At 37.5% G+C, this 22,944-nt stretch overlaps 2 protein-coding genes across 15 annotated transcripts in view; both read right to left on the bottom strand.

Moving 5' to 3' along the window:
- The window catches only part of LOC111595754 (hemicentin-1), an 89,048-nt gene extending 68,037 nt beyond the window's left edge, over positions 1 to 21,011 (bottom strand). For 12 of the 13 annotated variants that reach the window (XR_002751215.2, XR_002751217.2, XM_023309623.2 and 9 more), the window contains exon 1: positions 20,760 to 21,011. The gene's annotated coding sequence lies outside the window, so the exon portion shown is untranslated. Of the gene's footprint in view, positions 1 to 6,882; positions 6,947 to 20,759 lie in introns of those variants that run through there. The other variant, XM_023309617.2, reaches the window with a different exon arrangement.
- On the bottom strand, positions 8,909 to 10,790 carry LOC111595755. 2 transcript variants are annotated; one of them, XR_002751218.2, is made up of 3 exons: positions 10,636 to 10,790; positions 9,327 to 10,577; positions 8,910 to 9,267 (listed from the first exon to the last, which is right to left on the bottom strand). XR_002751218.2 is itself a non-coding variant. In XM_023309628.2 (2 exons), the coding sequence occupies exons 1-2, from the start codon at positions 10,678 to 10,680 to the stop codon at positions 10,122 to 10,124; spliced, it is 501 nt and encodes a 166-aa protein (XP_023165396.1). In that variant the 5' UTR covers positions 10,681 to 10,790; the 3' UTR covers positions 8,909 to 10,121. The 2 variants fall into 2 exon arrangements, 1 of the variants encoding a protein (XP_023165396.1); XM_023309628.2 differs by having other exon boundaries at positions 8,909 to 10,577.
- Positions 21,012 to 22,944: the final 1,933 nt, after the last annotated feature.

The raw sequence follows: 22,944 nt of genomic DNA, 5'->3' as shown, positions 1-22,944 counted from the left end.
GCCTCTCAACCTAACTTTCAGTCACCACAGGACTGGAAAACATATAATTGGCGCCCAACTAGTGGTCGGACTCCACAACCAACAACAATTAAGACAGCAGCGCGGGAGCTGCAATTGACAGATCTTATAAAGGGATTTTTTTTTTTGTTTTGTGTTAGTTGAATCTTGTAAGTGGATACTCTAGCCAAAATTTTTCTTCAAACACAAAAAGTGTTAAAATTTATTTTATAAAAAAATAGCTAGGACTAGCGAGTATTTTATATTGCAATTGCATGTAAAAAAAAAAAAAAAAAAAATTAATGATCAGAACCAAGTGAGAGTGACTACTTTGGGAATTTTAGTGGCAGCAATTGATCATTCAGATCGTCAATAAAATTACATTGTGTTACTTTCTGTGTGTCTGAAGTTGTGCATGCAGTTCTCGTAGTTCAGAACTGCGACGTAATTCGACCCATCTTCTGACGGCCCGTTTTATTTTTCGCGACCACTGACCTGCGCATGTCTCGGTTCAACCAATAGAGAAACCCTCGCAGGCAGTCTAGCGACTCAGATTCCGACTGTGCAGTTCTCCCACCATCAGGTAGAATGGATGTAGATCAGCTTACGGAAGTAATAAGGACGGCTATCAGCAAAGCTTTAGCCGAACAGGCTGCTGTAAACCAGCAGAGGGAGCATGCATTGACTCAAAGAATTAATGAGTTAGCTGAACAAATAGCAGATGCATCCCCATTAGTTAGAAGTTCTTTTTTGAAAATGCTGAAGACCAGACAAAAGGCCTTTGCAGACCCAGACGAGACGTTGCCGTATAACACATCAGTCGTGGCTACCATTAGGACCATAGATGAGCAACCGATCTATACCAAGCTTTACCCATATCCAATGGGAGCGGCTGATTTCGTTAATAAAGAAATCAAAGATCTACTAAAGAATGATATAATTCAAAAGTCCGTCTCTCCCTACAATAACCCAATATGGGTAGTAGACAAGAAGGGCACTTATGAAGCGGGCAATAGGAAAATGAGGTTGGTAATGGACTTTCGTAAACTTAACGAAAAAACCGTGCCGGACAAATACCCTATGCCAAATATATCAATGATATTGGGGAATTTGGGGAGAGCCAAATTCTTTTCAACATTAGACCTCAAGTCTGGTTATCACCAGATCATACTCGCTGAACGCGACCGTGAAAAAACCTCTTTCTCTGTGAACGGGGGGAAATACGAGTTCAAAAGACTCCCCTTTGGATTAAAGAATGCAGCAAGCATTTTTCAAAGAACCATCGACGACATACTGCGAGAGCAGATTGGCAAATTTTGCTATGTTGATGTCAATGACGTAATCATCTTTTCAGAAGATGAGGAATCCCACATTAAACACGTGGATCGGGTCCTAAAAAGCTTATACAAAGCAAACATGAGGGTCTCCGTCAAAAAGTCACGTTTTTTTAAGAAAAGCGTGAACTTTCTTGGTTTCGTAGTCACCAGCACTGGCACCACGACGGATCCTGAAAAGGTTAGGGCAATACAGGAGTATCCAGAACCAAAAACGCTGTTCGAGGTTAGATTATTTCTAGGCCTCGCAAGTTATTACAGATGTTTCATTAGGGACTTCGCCGCAATAGCAAGACCCATCTCGAATATCCTGAAGGGTGAAAATGGAACAGTCAGTAAGCATAGGTCCAGAAATATAAAGGTTCAATTCTCTGAAGTGCAGCAGAGGGCATTTCAGAAGTTGCGCGATATTTTGTCATCCGAGAATGTAATGCTCAGGTACCCCGATTTTAAGAAGCCATTCGATCTAACGACCGATGCTTCGGCTCACGGCATAGGTGCAGTTTTGTCTCAAGAGGGTCGTCCTATAACAATGATTTCAAGAACATTGAAGGACAGTGAGGTTAACTATGCAACCAATGAGAGAGAGTTATTGGCCATTGTATGGTCACTTGCCAAATTAAGGCACTATTTGTATGGGGTGAAAGACATTAATATCTTCACTGACCATCAACCCTTGACCTTCGCAGTTTCGGAATCTAATCCAAATGCGAAAATCAAAAGGTGGAAAGCGCGCATTGACGAGTCTAATGCACGTATCTTCTATAAACCTGGCAAGGACAATCTGGTTGCGGATGCCTTGTCAAGACAGCAGCTCAACGCTATAAATGAGCAAGAAATTGAGTCCTGCGCAGCAACGATCCACAGTGAGGTATCTCTCACCAACACCATTGAGACGACAGACAAACCCTTGAACTGTTTTCAAAACCAGATAGTGCTAGAAGAGGCGCGTTTCCCCTTAAAACGAAGTTTTATTCTTTTTGGAAATAAGAAACGCTACTTGATCAGCTATACATGCGTCGAATCGCTGCTAGACGAGCTCGAAGATGTAGTCTCACCCAAATGCATAAATGCTCTCCACTGTAATTTACACACGCTTGCAATGATACAAGATGCATTGGTGCGAAGATACCCAGCCACAAAGTTCTGGCATTGCAAAAATCGCGTAGTGGACATATTTGCGGTTGGAGAAGGAAGGGAAATCCTCACAGTCGAGCATAATAGGGCCCATAGGTCTGCACAGGAAAATGTTAAGCAGGTACTCTCGGAGTACTACTTTCCACGGATGGCAAAAATTGCCAAGGAAATAGTACAAAACTGCAAAACATGTGCTAGGGCTAAGTATGATAGACACCCCAAAAAACAAGAGCCACAAGAAAAGATAGAAGAAAAGATCAGAAACGCTCAGACGACGCTCAGAGCTAGGGAGAACGCAAAGCGGCAGAATAGAGTCTTCGATGTTGGTGACAAGGATTTGGTCAAGTCCAACCGACGGCTCGGAAACAAACTCACACCTTTATGTGTCGAGAAGGCCGTGGAAGCAGACCTGGGGACCGAGGTCCTCATTAAAGGAAGGGTGGTCCACAAGGACAACCTAAGATGACTCCCTTGTTTTTTTTTATTACACCTTTTTTTTAAGCCGCTAGGCAATTTCGAATAAGTTAGATATAGTTTTCTATTTACCTTTAGCCACTTGGCATAGTTTTTATAAAACATTTTGGTGGCGGGTACACCCGATGCTGGTGATTTAGAGCAGACTAGGTCCACTGAAATGCGACTAATGAATGCCAACAGTAGACGGATAGAAGTAAACACTGAGGTTCAAGACCAACTTAACCAGTTAACATTTGCTGTCAGTGGAGTTCTCGGGATAGCCAAAACTCACAAATTGATTTTATTGATTTATTTATTTGAAACACTGAAACACTGTCCAGAAACAGAATGCGGACGATGGAGTTGCAAAGTTTAATGCTTGCTATTACTCTCGCGAAGGCTCATTGTTAGCCCAAACATTTTGGACTCCTCAGATTTAAAATCAATTTGGCTAGAGGAATCCATCAACACTATACATTTTATAACCAAATTCCCAAAAATTAAAAAAGCCTGCAGAAAAATTACGATTTATCCTGTCGTCCACAAGAACCAGCAACAGCTCTATTCGCCCCATAGTTGGATGCTAAGCCAGAACCACAGCATGCAAATCTACAAGCGGAATCGTTGAGGAAACCCCCTTGTTCACGGCACCACCACCAACAGTAGAAGCTCATCAGCCAGCAACAACTAACGAACTCTTCGCGGCGGCAGAGCCAAGCGACTCTTCATCCATACTAGAACCAAGTCAAGAAATCCCCAAAACACCGCCAACTGCATTAATTCAAGAAGTTTCACAGCCACAGGTTGCTCCAACCGCTGCCCATCTCTGTCGACACCTGCCACGGCTGCCGGCTCATCCTCATCCTCATCGGCAGCGGCGTCACGTCAACTGCAGCTGCCGGCATTGTCGGCAGTTGCCGCACGGCAACAGCAGCTACTGCTGAACGGCTCTCTGAAGAGCAAGACGAAGACATTTCCTGCGTATCGAGCATCGGTGCGCAGCGAGAGCGACGACAAGGAGTACAGGGCGGCTAGCAGCAGCAGCAACACGATACCGACGACGGGCAAAAGTCGGCCAAGATCAGCGGCAAGAACTGTAACAATCTGCTGCACAACGCCGGCAATAAGCTAAGCGTGAGCAGCAACTCCTTCGGCCTATACGCAGCATCTGGCATCATCGCCCAAGAGCCCTGTCTCCAGCAACGGCCATCTGAACAAATACTGCCTGACGGACTTGACGCGCCGCAAGGCCGAATTCAATCGCCAGCTGAGCGCGCCGACAGACTACACACATCACTCGTCCAGTAACGGCTCATAGCATCGCTGGAGTGGTGGGACACAGTCATCACGGCCATCACGGGCACGTGCACGGCCAGTCATCGACGGCGCCAGCCACACTCAAGTCGCTGCAGCTGCACAACTTTGGTATGCATCATCCGATGCCAAGGCCCACGTCCACGTCGTGCACCAACAGCTTCAACAGACGCCACATACGTAGGCGCAAGAGCAAGCTTAGTAAGCGCCTGCTGAACGGCGATAGCGAAGAATCAGTACGCTGCTCATACTGCTCCGTATTGAATGTGAATGAGAACGACTTGCGGATTTCATTCGAGAACACCTGCACCGACTCGCTGGTCACCGCTGCTAATATGCGACCAAGGAACCGAAATGGTGCACTTTGATGATGTGTCGTTGTACGGCACTCCGAAAGAGGAGCCATATGCTGTGCTTTAATCTGCATTGGCTTCACTCTTTGGTGGATCATCGACGCAAAGAAGTCCGCGAAGCACTTGCGAGGAGTCGTCGCTGGAATTGGGTCGGTCGAGGACGACCTTACACTTGAGGGGGGGGTAGTTAACTTATAACACTTAGTTAGCTTATAACACTTAATGTAAGGTATTATTCAACACTTATTATCGGGTGCTAGACAAGTTAAGGAACAGCCCTGGCAAGGGCAACTCTACTTACGCCGGTGAGGCTATGATTTGTAAAAATATAGATCAGTCTCGTGTTTTAACTCGTACTGATAGGACATGCTAAAAATTGGTGTCATATAAGTAAAACTAAAAATAGTGAATATAATAAGAAAAACCAATAAAATTAACTGTTTCGATTATTCAAAAAAGAACAATTAAAAGCAGGGTTAAAAAGCGTTCTTCCAGTAAACCGCTTAAATAAATATTCACTCCGTCATTTGCTCGTTAAATGGCTTATTTCATTGTCTGAGCCCGAGGCCAGCAATAAGAGGCACAGTCGCCTCTCAACCTAACTTTCAGTCACCACAGGACTGGAAAACATATAATTTATATACATATACCCGTTGATAGACACACACAACGCTTGGCCAGTTTCTAGCACACAGTGACCACCAAAAGTCAACTGCCAGCACAGCTATAGAACATATATATATAGTGTATATATATTTTATTTCTCATTTCGTTAGTTTGCTCAAGTTTCTGTTGCCTTTTGACGTTTGCCGAAAAGTTTCTTTCTCATCTTTTGCGTCATTTGTAATTTTAAGGCTGATTGCCTTTAGATCGACTGCTTTCAAGGTGTTCTCATAATTAAGTGAAATATATTCATAATTTTTGCGAGCAGAAGCAAAAGAAATTAGGTATATTAAAATTAAAATACAAATTATTATGTAATATATGACTTGAAAATTATTACAAATTGATAAAGAATTATTTGAAGTATAAATAATATCTTTAAATTGTTTAAAGAAATGGCAAAACAATTTTTTCAATCTTAAATGCGCTTCGAATAATTAATTACAAGCACAAAGAGAAGTTTCAATATATATAATATATCAACAGTTTTCTTTACTCAACTCAAAAGATCTTCAAGACCCTTCTAATACCCACTGCTGCACATATTTCTAATATCTAATCATCTATTCACCATTTTCAATTGCTTCTTTACCTGCCCGCTAACTTGACTTGCTTAGCGCAGTATTTTTCATAATTTTTCTTACTCTTTGCTGTTGCAATTTGTTGAATAGCTTAAAGTAATTTGCTTTAAATGGCCGTCAAGTCAGCTGCCAGGGAACTAACTAGCTGTCTATTCGCGCTGACCCTGCCCACACCGCTCCCTCGCTCGCTCCCACTTGCTCTAGTAGTAGCTGGCTGTGTGTCTCGTCCTGAGCGTCCTTGATTGACAGCCGCTTTCTCTGTTGGCTGTCATTAATCAGCTTAAACAGCTGGCGCGTGCAAAATTAAAATATCTGCTGCGAAGTAACTGAAGCAGCCAAATGAAGTGGCATCAAATTGCACGAGGGAAGAGCAAAAACAGTCAAGAGATGAAAAAGGAAATGGCAAGCTGCTGCGAAGTATCTGCATGCGTATGGTCTATCTTAGGAGAGGCATACTGGTTTCTATTTTAATTGGCAATTTCTTTCTGTAATTCTTTGATATTTTTATGATATTTTTTGTTATATGCTTTGGTACTTTTAATGGAAGATTGTGAAGATTTTTCATACAAAATCATTATTTTTTCTTGATTAATTTTATATCATAATGAAGTAAATATTTTAGATATTTTAGTATTTCTTAGTAATCTCGTATTTATGTAGTATTTTTAATTTTGAGTAAATATTAAATTGATAAGAAATTTTTATTATCATATATGAGACTTGATTCATTCATATTTCTTTTTCAATATTTTTAATTAGTTCAATTTTTTGTATTATTTTTTTTTTTTGGTATTTTATAGTCGCTTGCTTATTTGTGGTTCAGTTGTAATTTATCTTGGTCGCTTAGCATTGGCTTGTTAATCTTGTTTTGGCACGTTGTTCTGATCCTTTTCTGTGTTTGCATCTTTTTCATGGGATGTGCCACATAATTTCCCGTTATGTGTTGTGCGTCACACACACACAGGGCACACACATGGCTGTTGCTTCATTTAATTTCTTATTTCTTTTGCGACATTTCTCATTTCGGTTTTTGCCGTTTCTCTCTACCTTTTCAGCGTTCTTCTGGTCTCGCTTTGGCCTTGTGGTCATTCAACTGTAAGAGAGCCAAGAGCTGAAAGAGAAAAATACATAAAAAATTATTAGATTTTTCTTATTTCTGTTTTGTTTTTCTACTTTTCTATTTTCTAGCGACTTTTTGCTTATGTACAATGGCCTTTGGGATTCTGAAAGAGAGAGAGAAGGCAGAGATGGGCTAAATTGCTTTTGTATGCATATGCCGGATGGTTGGATGGATGGTTGACTGGACGGCCATTCTCCAACACACACACATTCACATACACACACACACCTATACACAATCGTGGGAAATTAGGCAGAAACATATTTAAGGCGATTTTCTTGATGAGATATCGTTTAATGGTTTGCTGTTTATCTTTGCACGTTCTCTTCGGCCTCTAATGAACAGTCAGCAAGTCACAAAGAAAAAGTTTTTGCCAACCATTGCCCATTCCCACCCACACACGCTAGCATCTGCTGCTCAGCAGGGCGCTGCATATCGGAATGTCTGCATATTAAGTATACGATATTACGTATACGCACGAGAACGCTGTTAAATTGCCATTGATAGTCGACAACTGAGGCAATCGCAATGGGACGCAGATAAATATTTGTAAAAAAATGAAAAGGAAAAAGAAGAAAGAAAGAGCACAAAGATTGTTCAGTTTGTATATTTTTATTAGACATTAGGGAACAATAAGTGAGCGAAGAGACGCAACGCCGAAGCCTTGATAAAGTCGCACAAAAAATGATGCAATGCATAAAAACGAGTGGGAAAGCGCATGAAACGGATATGAAATCGCAGCAGGTAGTGGGAGCTTTCTCACAGCTAAACGCTGCTACCTGTGGACTGCTCGGATAAGGTATAAGTTCGATAAACTGACGATAAATACGCAGCAATTGAAATATTTTCTAGTGCCAGCTATGCCATTAGGGGCCTCCATTGTGTCACCGAGTGTCACTTAAAGCTGGCTCTTGGACGGGCTCAGGTGAGTTCGCTTTCACCTGTAGCTGTTGCCGATCATTAAATGGCAACGGGCTGAGAAACGGCCAATTAAGTGTTATGGAGTGCCATGGAAAAATGATTTTCATGCCTAAAAACTTGGCGTTCGGCAAATGCCAAAATGGAAAAGTTTTAGCGCTCGTTTTAATTAAAGAGGGGCTAAGGAGCACATAAATCATGCTCGGGCATAACTATAAATATGCCTGAGTTATGTTTATGGCTTAGCCAAGCGTCGAACGCGTTGGCGACACGTGAATCGCGCATTAAAAGTATTTATTTACACACACACACACACACAGATATGCGAGTATATTTCTTTGATATTTTTTGTTTTTATTTTTCTGTGCTGCTGGCACTTTCATAATTTGCACAATATTTTAAGCGAATGGTAGATGCATGCTGGCCAGGATCTAGAATCTCCAACTGGCTGACCATATTGTTTATGGCCGTGGCTAAGCCAAAAGCATTGGCCATTTGCCTTTGGCTTTCGCTGCTCGCTTTTTTGCCTCGGCGCAAAGACAAACCCATAAAAATGTCACAATTCATCAACGCGGCTAAGTAGTTTCGTATTTTATAACGTCCAAAGGGAGCTAACTTTTTGTTTATATATTGTCCTTCTCTTTTTTGGCCACAAAACTTGAACGCTTTTAGCGTGACCTCAGCGGCTTTTTCTCGCCTCAGTTGGCAACTGTTTCAATGTGCCCTTTTGTCTGAACGAGAACTCGGTTTCAACACTCTTAAGTACATGATTAGATAATTATGATACGAAAGCCTCCTCAATGCGCACTAATTTAAATTTATAGCATGCCAACGCACACTTCCAGCTGCAAAGGTGCTTAGCTGCATTAAAGGCTTAAGCCAAGCTGCAAATTTTAGTCGACATTTATGAATATTCAATGGGAGCGAAAACTGTCCATCTTCCACAATTGTGATGCAGTTCGCATTTAATTCTATTCCCTGAACTACAAGTTAACTGAAAGAATCAGCTGATAGAAATACTCTAAGAAGCGTCAATTATTTAATCTTAGTTCTTTACGGTAACACGAATTTTTAAATTTTGTATACAAATAATTTGATTTTAGCAACTTGCATGCTGTACATATATATAAATAGCTCAACTATTCTGCTCGATCTTGAAACGATCAAATTCTGTATTTTATATTAAGATCCTGGCTTGCCAGTCGTCTACGATCTGTTTCCAATTGTTCCTTCGTAAATTTATCATAGCTTAGCCCCCATCGCCCAAGCATTGGAAGTATTCGAGCTCCTCTGCCGTTGGCTGCAAAGACGTGGTGCAACCGATCCGGGCTGATGTAGCTGCTGTTCTCTTCTTCCCCTTGTCGGATGATCACGCGAATCCAGGCTTAAAAAATCTAGAAAAACCATAAATGCGCATAAACTTGGCCATCTCAGCCAGGATTCAAAATACCACCTCTGAAACGTCAAATGTGTCAGAAAAATGTCGTGTACAAAATTAAGTGTAACATCCGGCAGAAGTAAAAATATCGAAAATGTGAAAAATGTGAAAACACTAAAAAACTGAAAAATGAACTGCGTGTTCGTCTACAATGAACTTTTAAATATGCCATATTCATGCAAACATTTGTATATACATTTCATCGAAATTGTTACGCCTACTTTTTTGGATTCAGTTTTAAATATTTTTATCACTTGGAATTTTCTTTTTATTTTCTTCTGACGACAGGTGATACTCCCACACACTCCGTACATGAAGGGCAGTCGTCTGCTGCCCAGCTCTCTCATTGACACTTTCTTCTTCTGATGGCATTAGTGATACTACCATACACACTGTACATTGAGGACAGTCCTGTGCTCTTCAGCTCTCTTCCTTTTTGAGATAACAATAGTGACACTCCCAAACACATTTCCTATGAAGGGCAGTCCTCTCTCTGTATTCACACTTTCTTCATTGGATGACTCCTATATACTCTCATTCTCTATTGACTTTTCTTGTGATACATTCCACATTTAGGGTAGTCCTCTGCTGCCCAACCCTCTTCATTGACACTTTCATTTGATGACATTACTGATACTCCCATATACGTACTTCCGATACTTCTGTATACATTCCACATTGAGAGTAGTCCTTTGCTGTTCAGCTCTATCCAATGAAAAGAGAACGCGCTTGTTCTTTCTTATTCAATAATTATCCACAGAAGAGCACAGTCAGTTGTGTGTTTTGATGTTTTGCTCACATTGATACTTTCTAGACTCCAGTGTTGGTGTAATCCCAGGTGTGTGGATCGATCTCGAAACGCTTCAAGCGCTCATAGTACTGACCAAAGAAGAAGGCCTCCAGCTGATAGGTCTTGAACACCCGAAAGAAGCCCTCGTGCACGTACTTGTTATTCCACACCCAAACGCAATGATTGGGAAACGAGTCGATAACCTGCGCTCTGCCGTTCTGATCAAAATCACATGGCAAGTGCATTGTATGCAAGTCGTAGGGCATCGTGGGCTCCGTCTCCTCGCGTTTCCTGCGAATATTTGTTACAACGACACTGGTCACGGGCTGCGCTACGGTCGTCAGTTCTGTCTCATTGCTCTGCCTTACAGCCACTGAGGTCGTATTTGGATTAGTTGCATTGCTGTTGACGGCAGTGCCATCCACCACGATTGAGCTGCTGGCCAGACTTCTAGACTGGCCACAAGGCATTTGGATCTGCAGTCGATATACGATTAAAGCCAACTTACAGAGGAGATCGTCGTAACGCGCTTACCAATGCCGCCAGGCCAATGAGAAGCATGGATAAAACCAACTTCATTTTTATAACCGAAAGATTACTTCTTTTAACTATATATATTTATCTGAAAATGTACGTTTTGTATTTGGGAAGTGTTTTAACTAATAACATTAAACAGCACACAGCAATTTTAATAAATATCTACTGCTTTGACATGTAAGCTGAAGTCAAATAAACCTAAGTTAAATACTGATAAATCGACACGTGCTTTGTTTCATAACTGAGACGGGTGCGTACTTAGAAACAAGTGGATAAGATTGTTCAAGAATGTTAATCTTAGCTTAGCCAGTTTAGCTACTTTCTGGCGATCATGGCAACAGCCTTAAACAATTTGCCAGTGACAGTAAAATGGCGTCCTCATGTGTTGACAAAAATTAACGGTATTGCCACACACACAGACATATTTCTATATATTGATGAACGAGTCATAACAACAACAACAACAACAACAACAACAACAACAATATGCAGCATATTTTATGGCATATACGCAGCCAAGTGTCAGAAAAGCTTTTACAAAATTTTTACCACACACTTTTTCAAACTTGACTGCATTCTGCCCCCCTCCCCCTCTATCTCTCTCTCATGCTCTCTCGCTTTTGCCTTTTATTAAAATGCATTTAAAGCGCCTTTTTTTTCAGTTTTTTTTTTTAGAATTTTTTCTGTGTTTTTGTTTTGTCGCTGCGGCTGCTACTGTGAAAAGCTCATGCATTTCAGTTTTTATACTGTTTACGCCATTTTAACTTTATTGTTGTTGTTGTTGAACAACATTGTTGCAGCTGTATGTGTGCGTGTGTGTGTGTGTGCGGATAGACATGGCAAAAGTGAAATGGTTATCGCGCTTGTTTGATTTAATTTATTGGCTTAGTGCCATTGTGGCCTGATGTGCAACACTTTACACTCACAACACTTTTTGCTTCTCCTCTCTGGACAGACACAGAGTGAGCGAGAAAGAGAGAGAGAGAGTGGGCAGAGAGAGAAGCACTGGAGTCGCTTTTTGGGCGCTTCCAGTCAATCTACTCTCGTCCGCTCGACTTTGTTGCATGTTGTTTGAATTTTTTCAGCTCGCAATTTCTTTTATATAAATTTTTCTTTTTTCTCTTTGCGCTGATAAAATCGGCTGATTGCTGTGCTTGTCTTGCTCTGAGCACTGGCTCTCTGTTTTTATAAAAAATTTATAAAAGTGTTGCCTCTCTGTCCAGCAGGCAAATGTTTAACCACACACTGGTTGTGCCCCAACTAACGAGAAGGTGGCTTAAATTGAATTCGTTTATTTTATTAAGAAGAAAAGTCTTCACGTAAGTAAATCCCCTGTTCACACAACTATATAATATGTACATATTTAATGTTCCATAATATTAAAATATATATTAAGTGTTTGTTTGGAATTTAAAATAATGTTTCAGATATTATTGACACATGTTTTTAAATTATTGTTGTATATAAATTATAATTAAAATATATTAAAATATTTTATTTTGCCTATTCATTTTTATTTAATATTTATATATATTTTTTTAAAATAATTTATTCTTTTTATATATTTATTTATTTTTTTATATTCATATTAATATTCTTTTTATTTATATTTTACTTATAACATTTACAATTCCTGATAAAATCCAATTCTTTCGGCTGCATTTCATTCTCTGCTGAAATGTGAAAAATGTTTCAACTGAAAAACACTTAACAAGTGCCTCATTGTTCGCTGACCCTTGACATTTGGCAAAGCTTTCGCGTAAATTGAAATGCAGCATGTTAACAATTTATTTGTCTTTCACTTGCAGCAAAAAAATATGCAAAAATAAAAGGAAAAAACAGATGAAAATCAAAGAAAAATAAAAACAAAATTTTGGACATGGTAATTGAGGCAAAATCGAAAGTGTAACATTAAATCAGTTAAGGTATATATAAAATATATTTATAAATAATATATAAAATATATAAAATAAAAGGAAATTAGTGGCTTGTATGAAGTATTTCGAATAGCTTTATTCACAACTAGAAAAGCTTTATTCAATATACTCACATATATAAAATCAATCTCATATGAGAACATATCTAGATTGCATCTACAGTACACGTAGAACAATTCTGTTAATTACATTAATGATATCGAAGCAGTGGGGCTTTCAGGAGCTGGTTCAATCAACAGGCGAACATATCATATATCACAAATATTTATCATAATTTTGTTGTTGTTGTTGCTGTTGTTGTTGCTATTATTGTTTTCTGTACTTCCTTGATTTGAATGTTGAACGCACTTAGAGCCTTTTACGTGGCATACATAAGGGCGGCATTCATTTGGCTTGCCCGAGAAGTCAGATGTCACATACATTGAAGTTTGATTCGGCAGGCTGTAAACACCAAAGAGTCAGCAAGTCACGCACACGAGCACACGCATCAAAAAGTTGACAGAAGCACACAGTGTGGGAGTGGGCGAAGGAGCAGGCAGACTCATGTCAGCCGTCGAGTGAGTGAGAAGCGGGGGCGGGCGTCAGCTATTTGCTTGCCCTTTTCTGACATTTGCTGCCAAAGTTGATATTATTAATTTACAGCGCGTACCATGCAAGGGAATGTCATAGCCGAAAGATACCTTACCCTCCACCCACACCATGCTTCGCCCCACCGCAAAGTATGCCACACGCATTTTCCCTTGTCCCGGGCGACATTTATCGGCAAGTTTGTCAGCAGACCGAGTAGGCGGTACGTGGGTGTGTGTATGTGTGTGCCCAGGACTTACACACACACACACGCCATAATCATAAAATGATTTTATTGCGCTGGCAATTTCATTATTTCGGATTTTAATGTAATTTCTCCCAGTTGGATTTGATGCCAGGATCTTAAATTTCACTTGACTGGGAATTGAGCAATTGGGCAATTGACTGGCTCCTTTTACTAATTAGACACATGGTCCAATATAAAAAGACAGATACACACAACTTTCCAAGTATTTCATTAATTAATTTGCGAAATTCCCTTTCCATTCATCGTCCACAATTCTCCAACGTGTGCTTAACACAACTTTGCGTGACAGAGAAAAAAAATGTTATATAAAAATAGGAAGCCTGAGAGCAGGGAACAGGGCAGTTCAGATAAGTCCCAAGAGGTGTGAGAGTAAAAAAAATAAAATAAATTGTTATGAAACCGAAAGAGTTGCTCTATCGAAGACTTGATGCACTAACTTGGTCAAGGTACTAGAAATAATTATTATTAGTTCATTGAGTAGAGTGTTTAGCGTGAAATTGACATTACAAATTGTTATTGAAGAAATTATATTTATAATTTCTATGTAGAAATCAAAATACTAAAGATTTTATAATCAATATAATATGTGTTTTCAGCATTCACTAAAAGTTACACAAATTTAAATTATATAAATAAATATTATTCTTCATATTAATTTCTAATTGCTTACAAAATATTGTGTTAAGCTTTATAAGCTGAACACTACTATTTTTTTGCACACCTCTTCGTATATTTTTAATGCCCCAACATAGCGTATTAAAAAAATTATAATGGCAACGAGTTGTGACTCTTGGTCAACTGCACATAAATTTAGATTAGAAATAAAGGCAATGCCCATATATGTGTGCACACACAAGTGTGTGCTCCTGTGTGTAGCGTCGGATTTGAATGCATGCCTGTCGTAAATTCATCACCAAATATCAACGCACACCATCAGCGCAACATAAAAGGAAATGTGAGAAAAGGGAAATAAAAACCAAAAACAAATAAATAAACCAACCATGAAAAATGTTTCGTGTGTGCGGTTAACAATTTGCGTGTTTTTCTTACTTATCCCATTTTTTTACTTGTTATTCCTACACTTTTCCACATTTGCCCAGTTTCCATACAAACAGGTGGTGTGACAACCCGGCCACCTGCACAAACACGGCACACTCTGCAGACATGTTTGAACTGCATTCTATCAGACTTTAGATATCCTGCTTAAAATAATTTCAATTACACGTTGTTTTGCATTTTAAGTGTGAAAAAAGGCTGCGTTGAAAGTGAGTAGAACTGGAAGACTTGAAGATACTCTTTAAAAGACAAACTGAACTGAACACAAATGCAAGCAAAAGTCTTGACGACTTTGAGATACTCTTGTAGCTGCTTTAGAAATAACTTCTAAAAAATGTCTATATATTTTCGTATAAATTCTTTATATTTTATAATACTTATATACCATTTCTATATCAGGTAAAATACTTTATAAAATTTTTATAATATTTCAATTCGATATATGATATCTGCAAACTCTTACAGAGTCCAAATATCTAGACAATGTCAGCTAAAAAAGATAGAAAAAATAAATGTGTAGCCAGACATTGCAACTACAGAGCTCTTCGCTTTGTTTAGTTGGCAAACAGCAAGGCAACTCCAAACAGCTTCAGTTCCAGACAGTTGGCAAATAGAAATGGCAGAATGGAGAGCAAAAGGAAAAACTATTTCCCTTTTCATCAAAGGAGCAGAGCCAAAACATCATCATTATACAGCCGAGCATCTGAATTTATGACACATGTCTCAAAACACAAAACTGCGAAATATCATTTGGACATTTTGCTGTTGTTTTTTTTTTCTCTTGCGGCTTGGGCGTGGGCGTGGCTGGTGCTGTGCTGCGCCTTTGTTTATGCAGCAATTTATGACATGCAAAGCAGAGCAAACACATGACAAGGACAATGGCTAAACATGAGCGACCCCCCATAATACGCAAAGCAAATATTTATGCGGCTGCCCACCTCTCACTCTCTCTCACTCACTCTGTCTCTCTCTCTCTCTCTCTGTCCCTCAGTCGCCTGTTTAGCTGTTGGAATCGCAACATCTATGGCTGCCGAGTGTGAGAACTATTAATATTTTTATTAGGTTCGACAATTTCCAAACGTTTCGTTCATGTTTTTGTTTAATTAGTTACAACACAAATACACACACACGCACACTCACTCACTACACACGCATGTTGATTATGACAAGCGCATTAATTGCTTTTTTATTAGCTTGTTTATCTTTGATCAAACAATATTTTTACTCTGCAAAAGGCACTTGAAATCGATTAGGTCAGTCCATCGAAGCGGCGCTTTATAAAAATAAAACATGAAAATCGATAAAAAAAATATCGAAAATCATGTAATGATTTATATCAACAATAAATATGTTGTGTATACAAAGCCTTCAGTCAATATAAATACTAAATTGGACTTCAACTAGCTCCGTTAAAAGTCAACAAAAAAGTGCTAAGTAGCATAAAACACAAATCGATATATATCGATTTTAAGCCAATCAAGCTGTTAACACATTTTAAATGGCCGCGATTCATATTTCAAATGAATATTATTTAATTAACTGTATTTCATACACAATTTCATAATTTCTATACATAAATGTTCAACTTTTATGCTCGTAGCTCAAAAATGGCTTGAGCTATAGACAGAGGAGAGAACTTTTACCATAATTTGGCAATTATTCTGCCACTTACTGAGCCGCAGCCATCTACGAAAAAGGGGAGGCAGAAAAAGCACTTTGATAAAGAAAATATTCCCAACAATCAAAGGGCAAACAAAACAGAGAAAAAGAGAGAGAGAGTTGCCGTTTACTGGATGGTGCCAGAGGTTTACGTAGAGCGAAGCTTAAGAACCCACGAGAAAACACGCGAAGAGAAATCAAAATGTGCGCGCGGCTTTTTAATGTTAATTCTTGGGGAGTGGGCAACGGAGAAAGGGGAAGCTGAGCTTGGGAAAAGTGTTTTGTTTGTTGTTTAGCCTTTGCATAAGAAATGTGTTGTTCAATTCTTTTCCTTCTTTTATTTTATATTTTGGGAATGTTTTCGTTCGCGTGGAGTTGCGAAAAAGGCGGAGACAAAGCAGGAACAGAATTGTGTTTACCTTGGCTTCTGTTTGCTTTACATTTTTGTAAGTAGCCGAGCAGACAGGCATTAAAATAACACAATAAACTAAAAAGAAATTGAGTTGGACTCGGGGTCTGCCTGAGCGTGTACTCGAAGCGAACTAAATGCTGTGCAGTCAGGCCTAAAGTCTAAGCACTTTGAAGATACACTTGACCCCTGCTCCGTGACCTTAGTCATGCGCTTGATTGATTGCACAAACGAAACGAAATACCTGAAAGCTGGAGACGAACAAATGAACGGCGAACAGCTGAACTGGTGAGGAGATGAACAGGTGAGCGGTGACCAGGTGCACCTGAAGGTATGCTACAAATTTAGTTGCCAACAAAACTTCCAATCAAAGATCAACTCGACATCAACTCGAGCTCAAGTTTTCTCCTGCGTTTTTTTTTTTGGTTATTTTGTAATTGTAACAAATGAAGCAAGTGCTTGGGCAGTTATTTTTACAATAAGGGTACTCCGACTCTTCTGTCGAGTCGTCTGACTGCCGATGCCATACGCTTGACTTGGCTTTCGACTGCCAGCATTATTATGTGGAATATCTACAATTTAATTGCAATTTACTTACGTTTCTTCCATGAATCTCATTTGCCATTTGCCATTTGCATAAATCCAAAACATTTTGATTGCGTTTGCCAAATATCATTTTGCATATGATTTATAATTTAGGAAAATTTTAATGCGGCATAAATTACATTATTTATTATTGCGTTTTGTTTGTTTTATATACACACATATATAGATATATAGATACATATATAGATATATATATATATATGCTTATGTTTATATATACGTTTATATTATCCCATATAAATTATGCATTTATTTATTAACTTTTTTCTTTATTTTCTGTTGCTCTATCAATGTGTATTAATTATTAATTATAAATAATTGTAATCATAATATTTTCTTCTTTGCTTTGTCTTTTTTCGAATTATTTGTTTGACTTTTATTTATTTTGTATTTTATGTAGTTATTTGGTCGTTTGGCTCGTCAACTTTTTATGTTTGCCTTTTTTTGTTGGCATTTCTAAACCCTTTTTATTTGTTAAGCTAATTGGCTAAATTTATATGAAAACTCTGTGCGATGAATAAATATAAATTGTGTATTATACTATTTTTTAATCAGCTTCAATTTATGTTTTTGTTTTAATTTTTTTATGTTCTACACATATTTTAGATTCTGTATAGAAATTACTTTTTATAAAATTAATTACTTTTTTAAGTGTAACTTTAATATATACATACGTTTAAATACATATGTATGACTATCAATTATATATTATTTATTATAAATATTTTATTTTTAAACAAATTTCATATTGAAATGTAGGAAAATATTTATCAAATTTGATAATTATAATAAATAAATAATAAATATTTATATATTTAAGATTTTGGATATTTTATATTTGTGATATATTTATATTTTTATTATTCAAGTTTTTGTATGTTTTATATTTTTATAAAATACAAATTATATTAAAGATATACAAAACAATTTGTTTATTTGAAGTTATTTATATAATTTAATATAATATTCATAACTTACATTTATTTTTTGATTTATTAATTTTTTAATATATTTTGATTTATATTAAAATTATTACGATATTTTTTACCATTTTTTATTTAAATTTATAATTCATATTTAAATTTAAATCAATATTTTTAACATTATCTAATTTAGGTATTTCTCAGTTTATTTTTGCTTTTGTTTTACACTTTGGCCTTTTCCACTTTTCAATCCAATTATTTTCCCCAATCTTAAATATTCTTTTGCTCAAACCAATTTGTTTCAACTACAACTGAATTGGGCTTGGGCTGTGTGTCCCATCCATTTGGCTTCCTCTGCACGTAGCACACATTACACGCACCTTACAGCGCCTACACCTGCCATGCCCCTTCCCCCCAGCATGTGCAGTCGCGCATATAATTTGCAATTTACATTTCAGCATTATTTTGTAGGCAGATTTTTAATTTCGTGAAAAGTAAGCTGGCATAAAACAGTTTTAAAACACATTTTCAAAAAACAGAATTGAAGTGAAAAGCTTTAAAATGATATGAAATGAAACGAAATGCAATGCAGACCGAGACGACGCACGAGGGTCAGCCTTTTAGGCCTGGCCAACTGTCTGTCTGCTCGCCTGGCCAACGGGTTCAGGTTACGAGCGACTGGGACACGTGCATTTGGTCACTCGCTCTGCTTCAGCAGCTCTCATTAAAGGAATTTCCGCTGTGGTCATCGAACCATGAATTAAAATGTGCACACAAAATGTGACCCAACGCTGCCTCTCTGTCTCTCTCTCTGTGTCTATCTTTCTCTAATAGGGGCTGGAGGATGCGCCACAAAAATTGAAAAAATTCTCTGGCTCGCCTCAGCCTGAGGCAGGGCAATTGAACAAGTGCCGCGTCAAAACAGGTGGCATTCGATATAACTTTTGTTGCTCTTAAGGGTGGCTAGCGCAGTCATGAAATGCATTTTGAATATGTTAAGTAGAGAGCGGAGGAAGTATTAAATAAAGCGGCTGACAGAACATGAGTAACATTAGACTTTGAATCTACTTAAGTCATACTTTTCTATAGAGTTTTAACTTGATACAAAACACTGTAACCCAGAGTCCAATCCCTAACTGAAAAATATGAATATAAATATTTATTTTCATTTATGGACCTCTTGTAGTATCTATAAGTAGATTTCTGTCCTTCCAAAACACTTTTTAAATTTATTAAAATTCATTTTTAGCCAGCAAGAAATGATCTCTCTCAAAGCGGCGTCTGTGTGAGGCAGGTGTGTGGCAGCCACTTGAAGCAAGTTTAGTCTCACTTTTGGCTAACAAATAAGTCATGAAATACTGTTGCCTGATATCATGTGAATATATTGCCAAATTTATTTATTTATAATTCAACAAGCCAAAACACTCGTCATTAGATCTTTGCCAGTTTGCTGTTTCCAGTTGCTCGCGTAGTAAAATGTCGCGTGTAGGCTGTGCACTTATATACCTTGATTTATAGCGGAATATGGCTAATAAACGTATACATAGCCAACATATGCTCATCATTAATGACAACACATGCAGCAGAGCTCAACTTTTCAGTTCAGTTCTCTATAAGAATCTGTATCTCTTTCCTCGATTTGTGCTGCTGGTCGATTTCACTTTTGCGATATCTATATAGATATATATATATGTTTAAATATATATAATAACATATATATGTGCATATATATACTGCCAGGCATGACACATTTTTTGCATGAATTATAAGCAGAGAAAAAAAACAAACTAAATTTCGTAGCGCGCTATTTTTAAAAATCGTCTCGGCTATGATATAATTTTTGCCGATTTGTATATATATATATGTATATGTAGAACTTATATACACATATGTATCTGCATACTGTACATTATATATATATATATATATCTATAAACATTTTATTTTCATTTTCGCTTTTAGCGCACAAAAAATATTTTCAACATTTGCTCATTTTTATTTTTTTATGTCTTCGATTTACTTTTGGCTGTGACATAAATTTTCATGTTGAAATTTTTTCTAAAAACTTTTCAATTTATTGTGAGTTATTACAATAACACATAAGGTCAACATTTATATATAGTTGAGTCCCTGAATAACTGGCTGTATATATATCTATAAATATATCCCAAATATATCTTATTTTTTAAGTATAAATTAAAATTGTTTCATTTCAAGCCGCAAAAAAAAATTTGTTTGTATACTTTTTATATTCTATAAATGAACAATTTTATTTTTTTTAATTTTTTATTTTTCATTTCTTTTTGATTATTATTTAAATAAATTGTATTATGTTTCCTTCAATTTATTTTTGAATGATTTCAAATTTGATTTAATTTAATTATATATTGAAAATAATTCAACTTCGATTTAATTTTTATTTTAATCATTTTATAGTTAGAATATATGATTGAACGATTTTATATAAAATTATTTTTTAATAAAATATTATATATACAATATAAATGTACATAAACATATATATATACTATTCATTTGAATTTTTGGCTTAATTTCCTTCTGTTTTTTATTTTTTTTATACAATTCTTTTTATAATTTAAACTTTATTTGCTTAATTTCATTTGTTTTCTTCGATTATTATTTAATTTATTATCTTGTTGATGAATATATTTTTTGGGCATTTTCTTGTCGCTTACTTTCACATAGGTGTCGCGTGGATCTCTGTGCATAACTCAGATTGAAATTTTATTTCTTTCTATTTTAGTTTTCACACGCGCGCTGATTACTGCCAATTGTGGTTGCTGCTGCTTAGTGTTGGCCAGACCAAAATGACAACAACGTCAGCTGCAATTCAATTGAATTCAAGTCGATTCGATTCGAGTTGGTTTCTCGGTTCGTAAGACGAAGAACGCGCGCGTATGCTATGGGCAATCCGTCCACGTACTCGACGCACGACGTTCAAAATGAAACTGAAATCCACTTGATGGCTGCACAGGCAGCCAAAGCCAAAGCCAAAGAGCCGAAGCAGCGACGCTGGCAGCAACAGCGACGTTGACAGCAGCAGCAACAGCAGCAGTAGCAGCGAAAAGCCACCCCTAACATGGCTAACGCGCGAAATGTTGCCGGCTGCGTTGGCGTCTTACAGCTGACATTGACGCTAACGTTAACGTTAACGTTCGCGCCAGCAGCGCTGCCAGCGTTGGTCAAGTGTGCGAGCGACGCGGCCACTGCGAGCAGCGACTGAACGCCGAGCCACATGTTTCCCGTCTTGTGTAGACTTTTTTTCTGCCTTTGTTGCTCATTCGCGTTGCTGTTGTTGTTGCTATAAATTTTGGCTTTGGCATCTGCGGCCGAACATTTCCTTCTGTCCGAATTTTCCATTTGTTTTTCTTGTTAGTTTAGTTGTTTTCGTTTGCGCGGTTTTCATTTGCGCATAATTTGATTACTTGATCTTTCGCTTTTATTATGGAAATACGTTTTGGTTTTATAAAACTATATATATGTATATATTTGTAAGTATAAATATATATTTATATATATTTATGTATGTATACCTATATAAATATAATCAAACCGTTCGTATATTCACCGTTCGTATTCACTTGTCGGACTAAAAGATCTAGAAGACGGATTTTACTGCGTATAAAAGGGTTTATATAATATTAACTTTCTGCTAGACCCTCTATTCTGCCAGTATCTTCTAGTATCTAGTTATACACTCGCATAAACTTTTCTTTACTGCATTACTCTCAGTTCTGCTTATAATCTTCTCTCTTCTCCCCAGTTCTTCCCAATGGGCGAATTGCTAAGGAGACTTGGAACAGTAAATTGAAAAATAATTAGAAAGAAATTATTAAAATGAACCGAGGTGAGTTCATGGATCACAATTATTTTCCCTCTTTCTATCTCTTACGCTTTCTGTGTCTCTCTCCCTTTATCTATCTGAAACTTTAACTTCCCTGAGGACTTTTGCATCTCTTATTATTAGTAGGTATCCAAAAAAAAAATATATATATAATAATATAAATATTATATGACTCTCGTCTTCTATGTTCCATGGGGCTCGACCTTGAGCTTCTTTACTCGTCGTTCGTCTGGGATCTACTAGTTCACGTGATGTGATCTTGATTAATATATCGAGCCAAAGTAAAGAAAAACTTCCAAACATTTTCCGCATTTCTATTTTTTTAATTTCACTTTGTAATTGCTTTTACATATAGTCTAATTGGCCTCCATCAGACATGTATTAGCTGTATATATAGTTGAAAGCCATAAGAAAATTAGATTGGCTGGATTTCCTTTTAGCACAATTGTATTCCAATAATATTTACACAATAAAATTTGTTCAATGAAACAGACAAAACAAAAAAAAACAAAATTAGTGCGTCTCCCCAGATGGGATATACATGTGGTTAAAATTATGACCACCCAGAGATGGAGAGAGACGGATTTCAAGTTCAGCCAAAAGATATTTATATGAACGGCATAGTAAAAGCTGTATATCTGGGTCAAGCAGCGCAGCAAACAAACATTAATTAGCCAAAATGGCTGGAAAAGCAACAAAATAAGCAAAGATCTTACGGGCAGCGAGCGAGAGAGAGAGAGAGAGAGAGAGAGAGAGAGAGAGAGAGTGAGTGAGAGAGAGAGGTAAGAGGAAGAGCGTCAATCGCACGGTATTTATTTTTGGCGCTTGACAAAGGACAAAAAGAGACAAGAGCAAGGCAAATCGCGCAAAGAGCAAATAACACCAACAACAACAACAATGAAGTCTGGCTGGCCGGCAGCCAAAGCAAACGTGCGCACGTAGATAAAAGTAGATACTCTACACAAGCGCAAAACTCTCCACAGCTGAGAGAGGGAGAGAGCCAGTCAGAGAGTGCG

Source organism: Drosophila hydei, unplaced genomic scaffold, assembly GCF_003285905.1.
Source record: "Drosophila hydei strain 15085-1641.00,03,60 unplaced genomic scaffold, DhydRS2 tig00000001-arrow-pilon, whole genome shotgun sequence".
Lineage (NCBI taxonomy): Eukaryota > Metazoa > Arthropoda > Insecta > Diptera > Drosophilidae > Drosophila > Drosophila hydei.
Note: the sequence above shows the minus strand (reverse complement) of the source record. Positions and strands in the feature narration are given on the sequence as shown.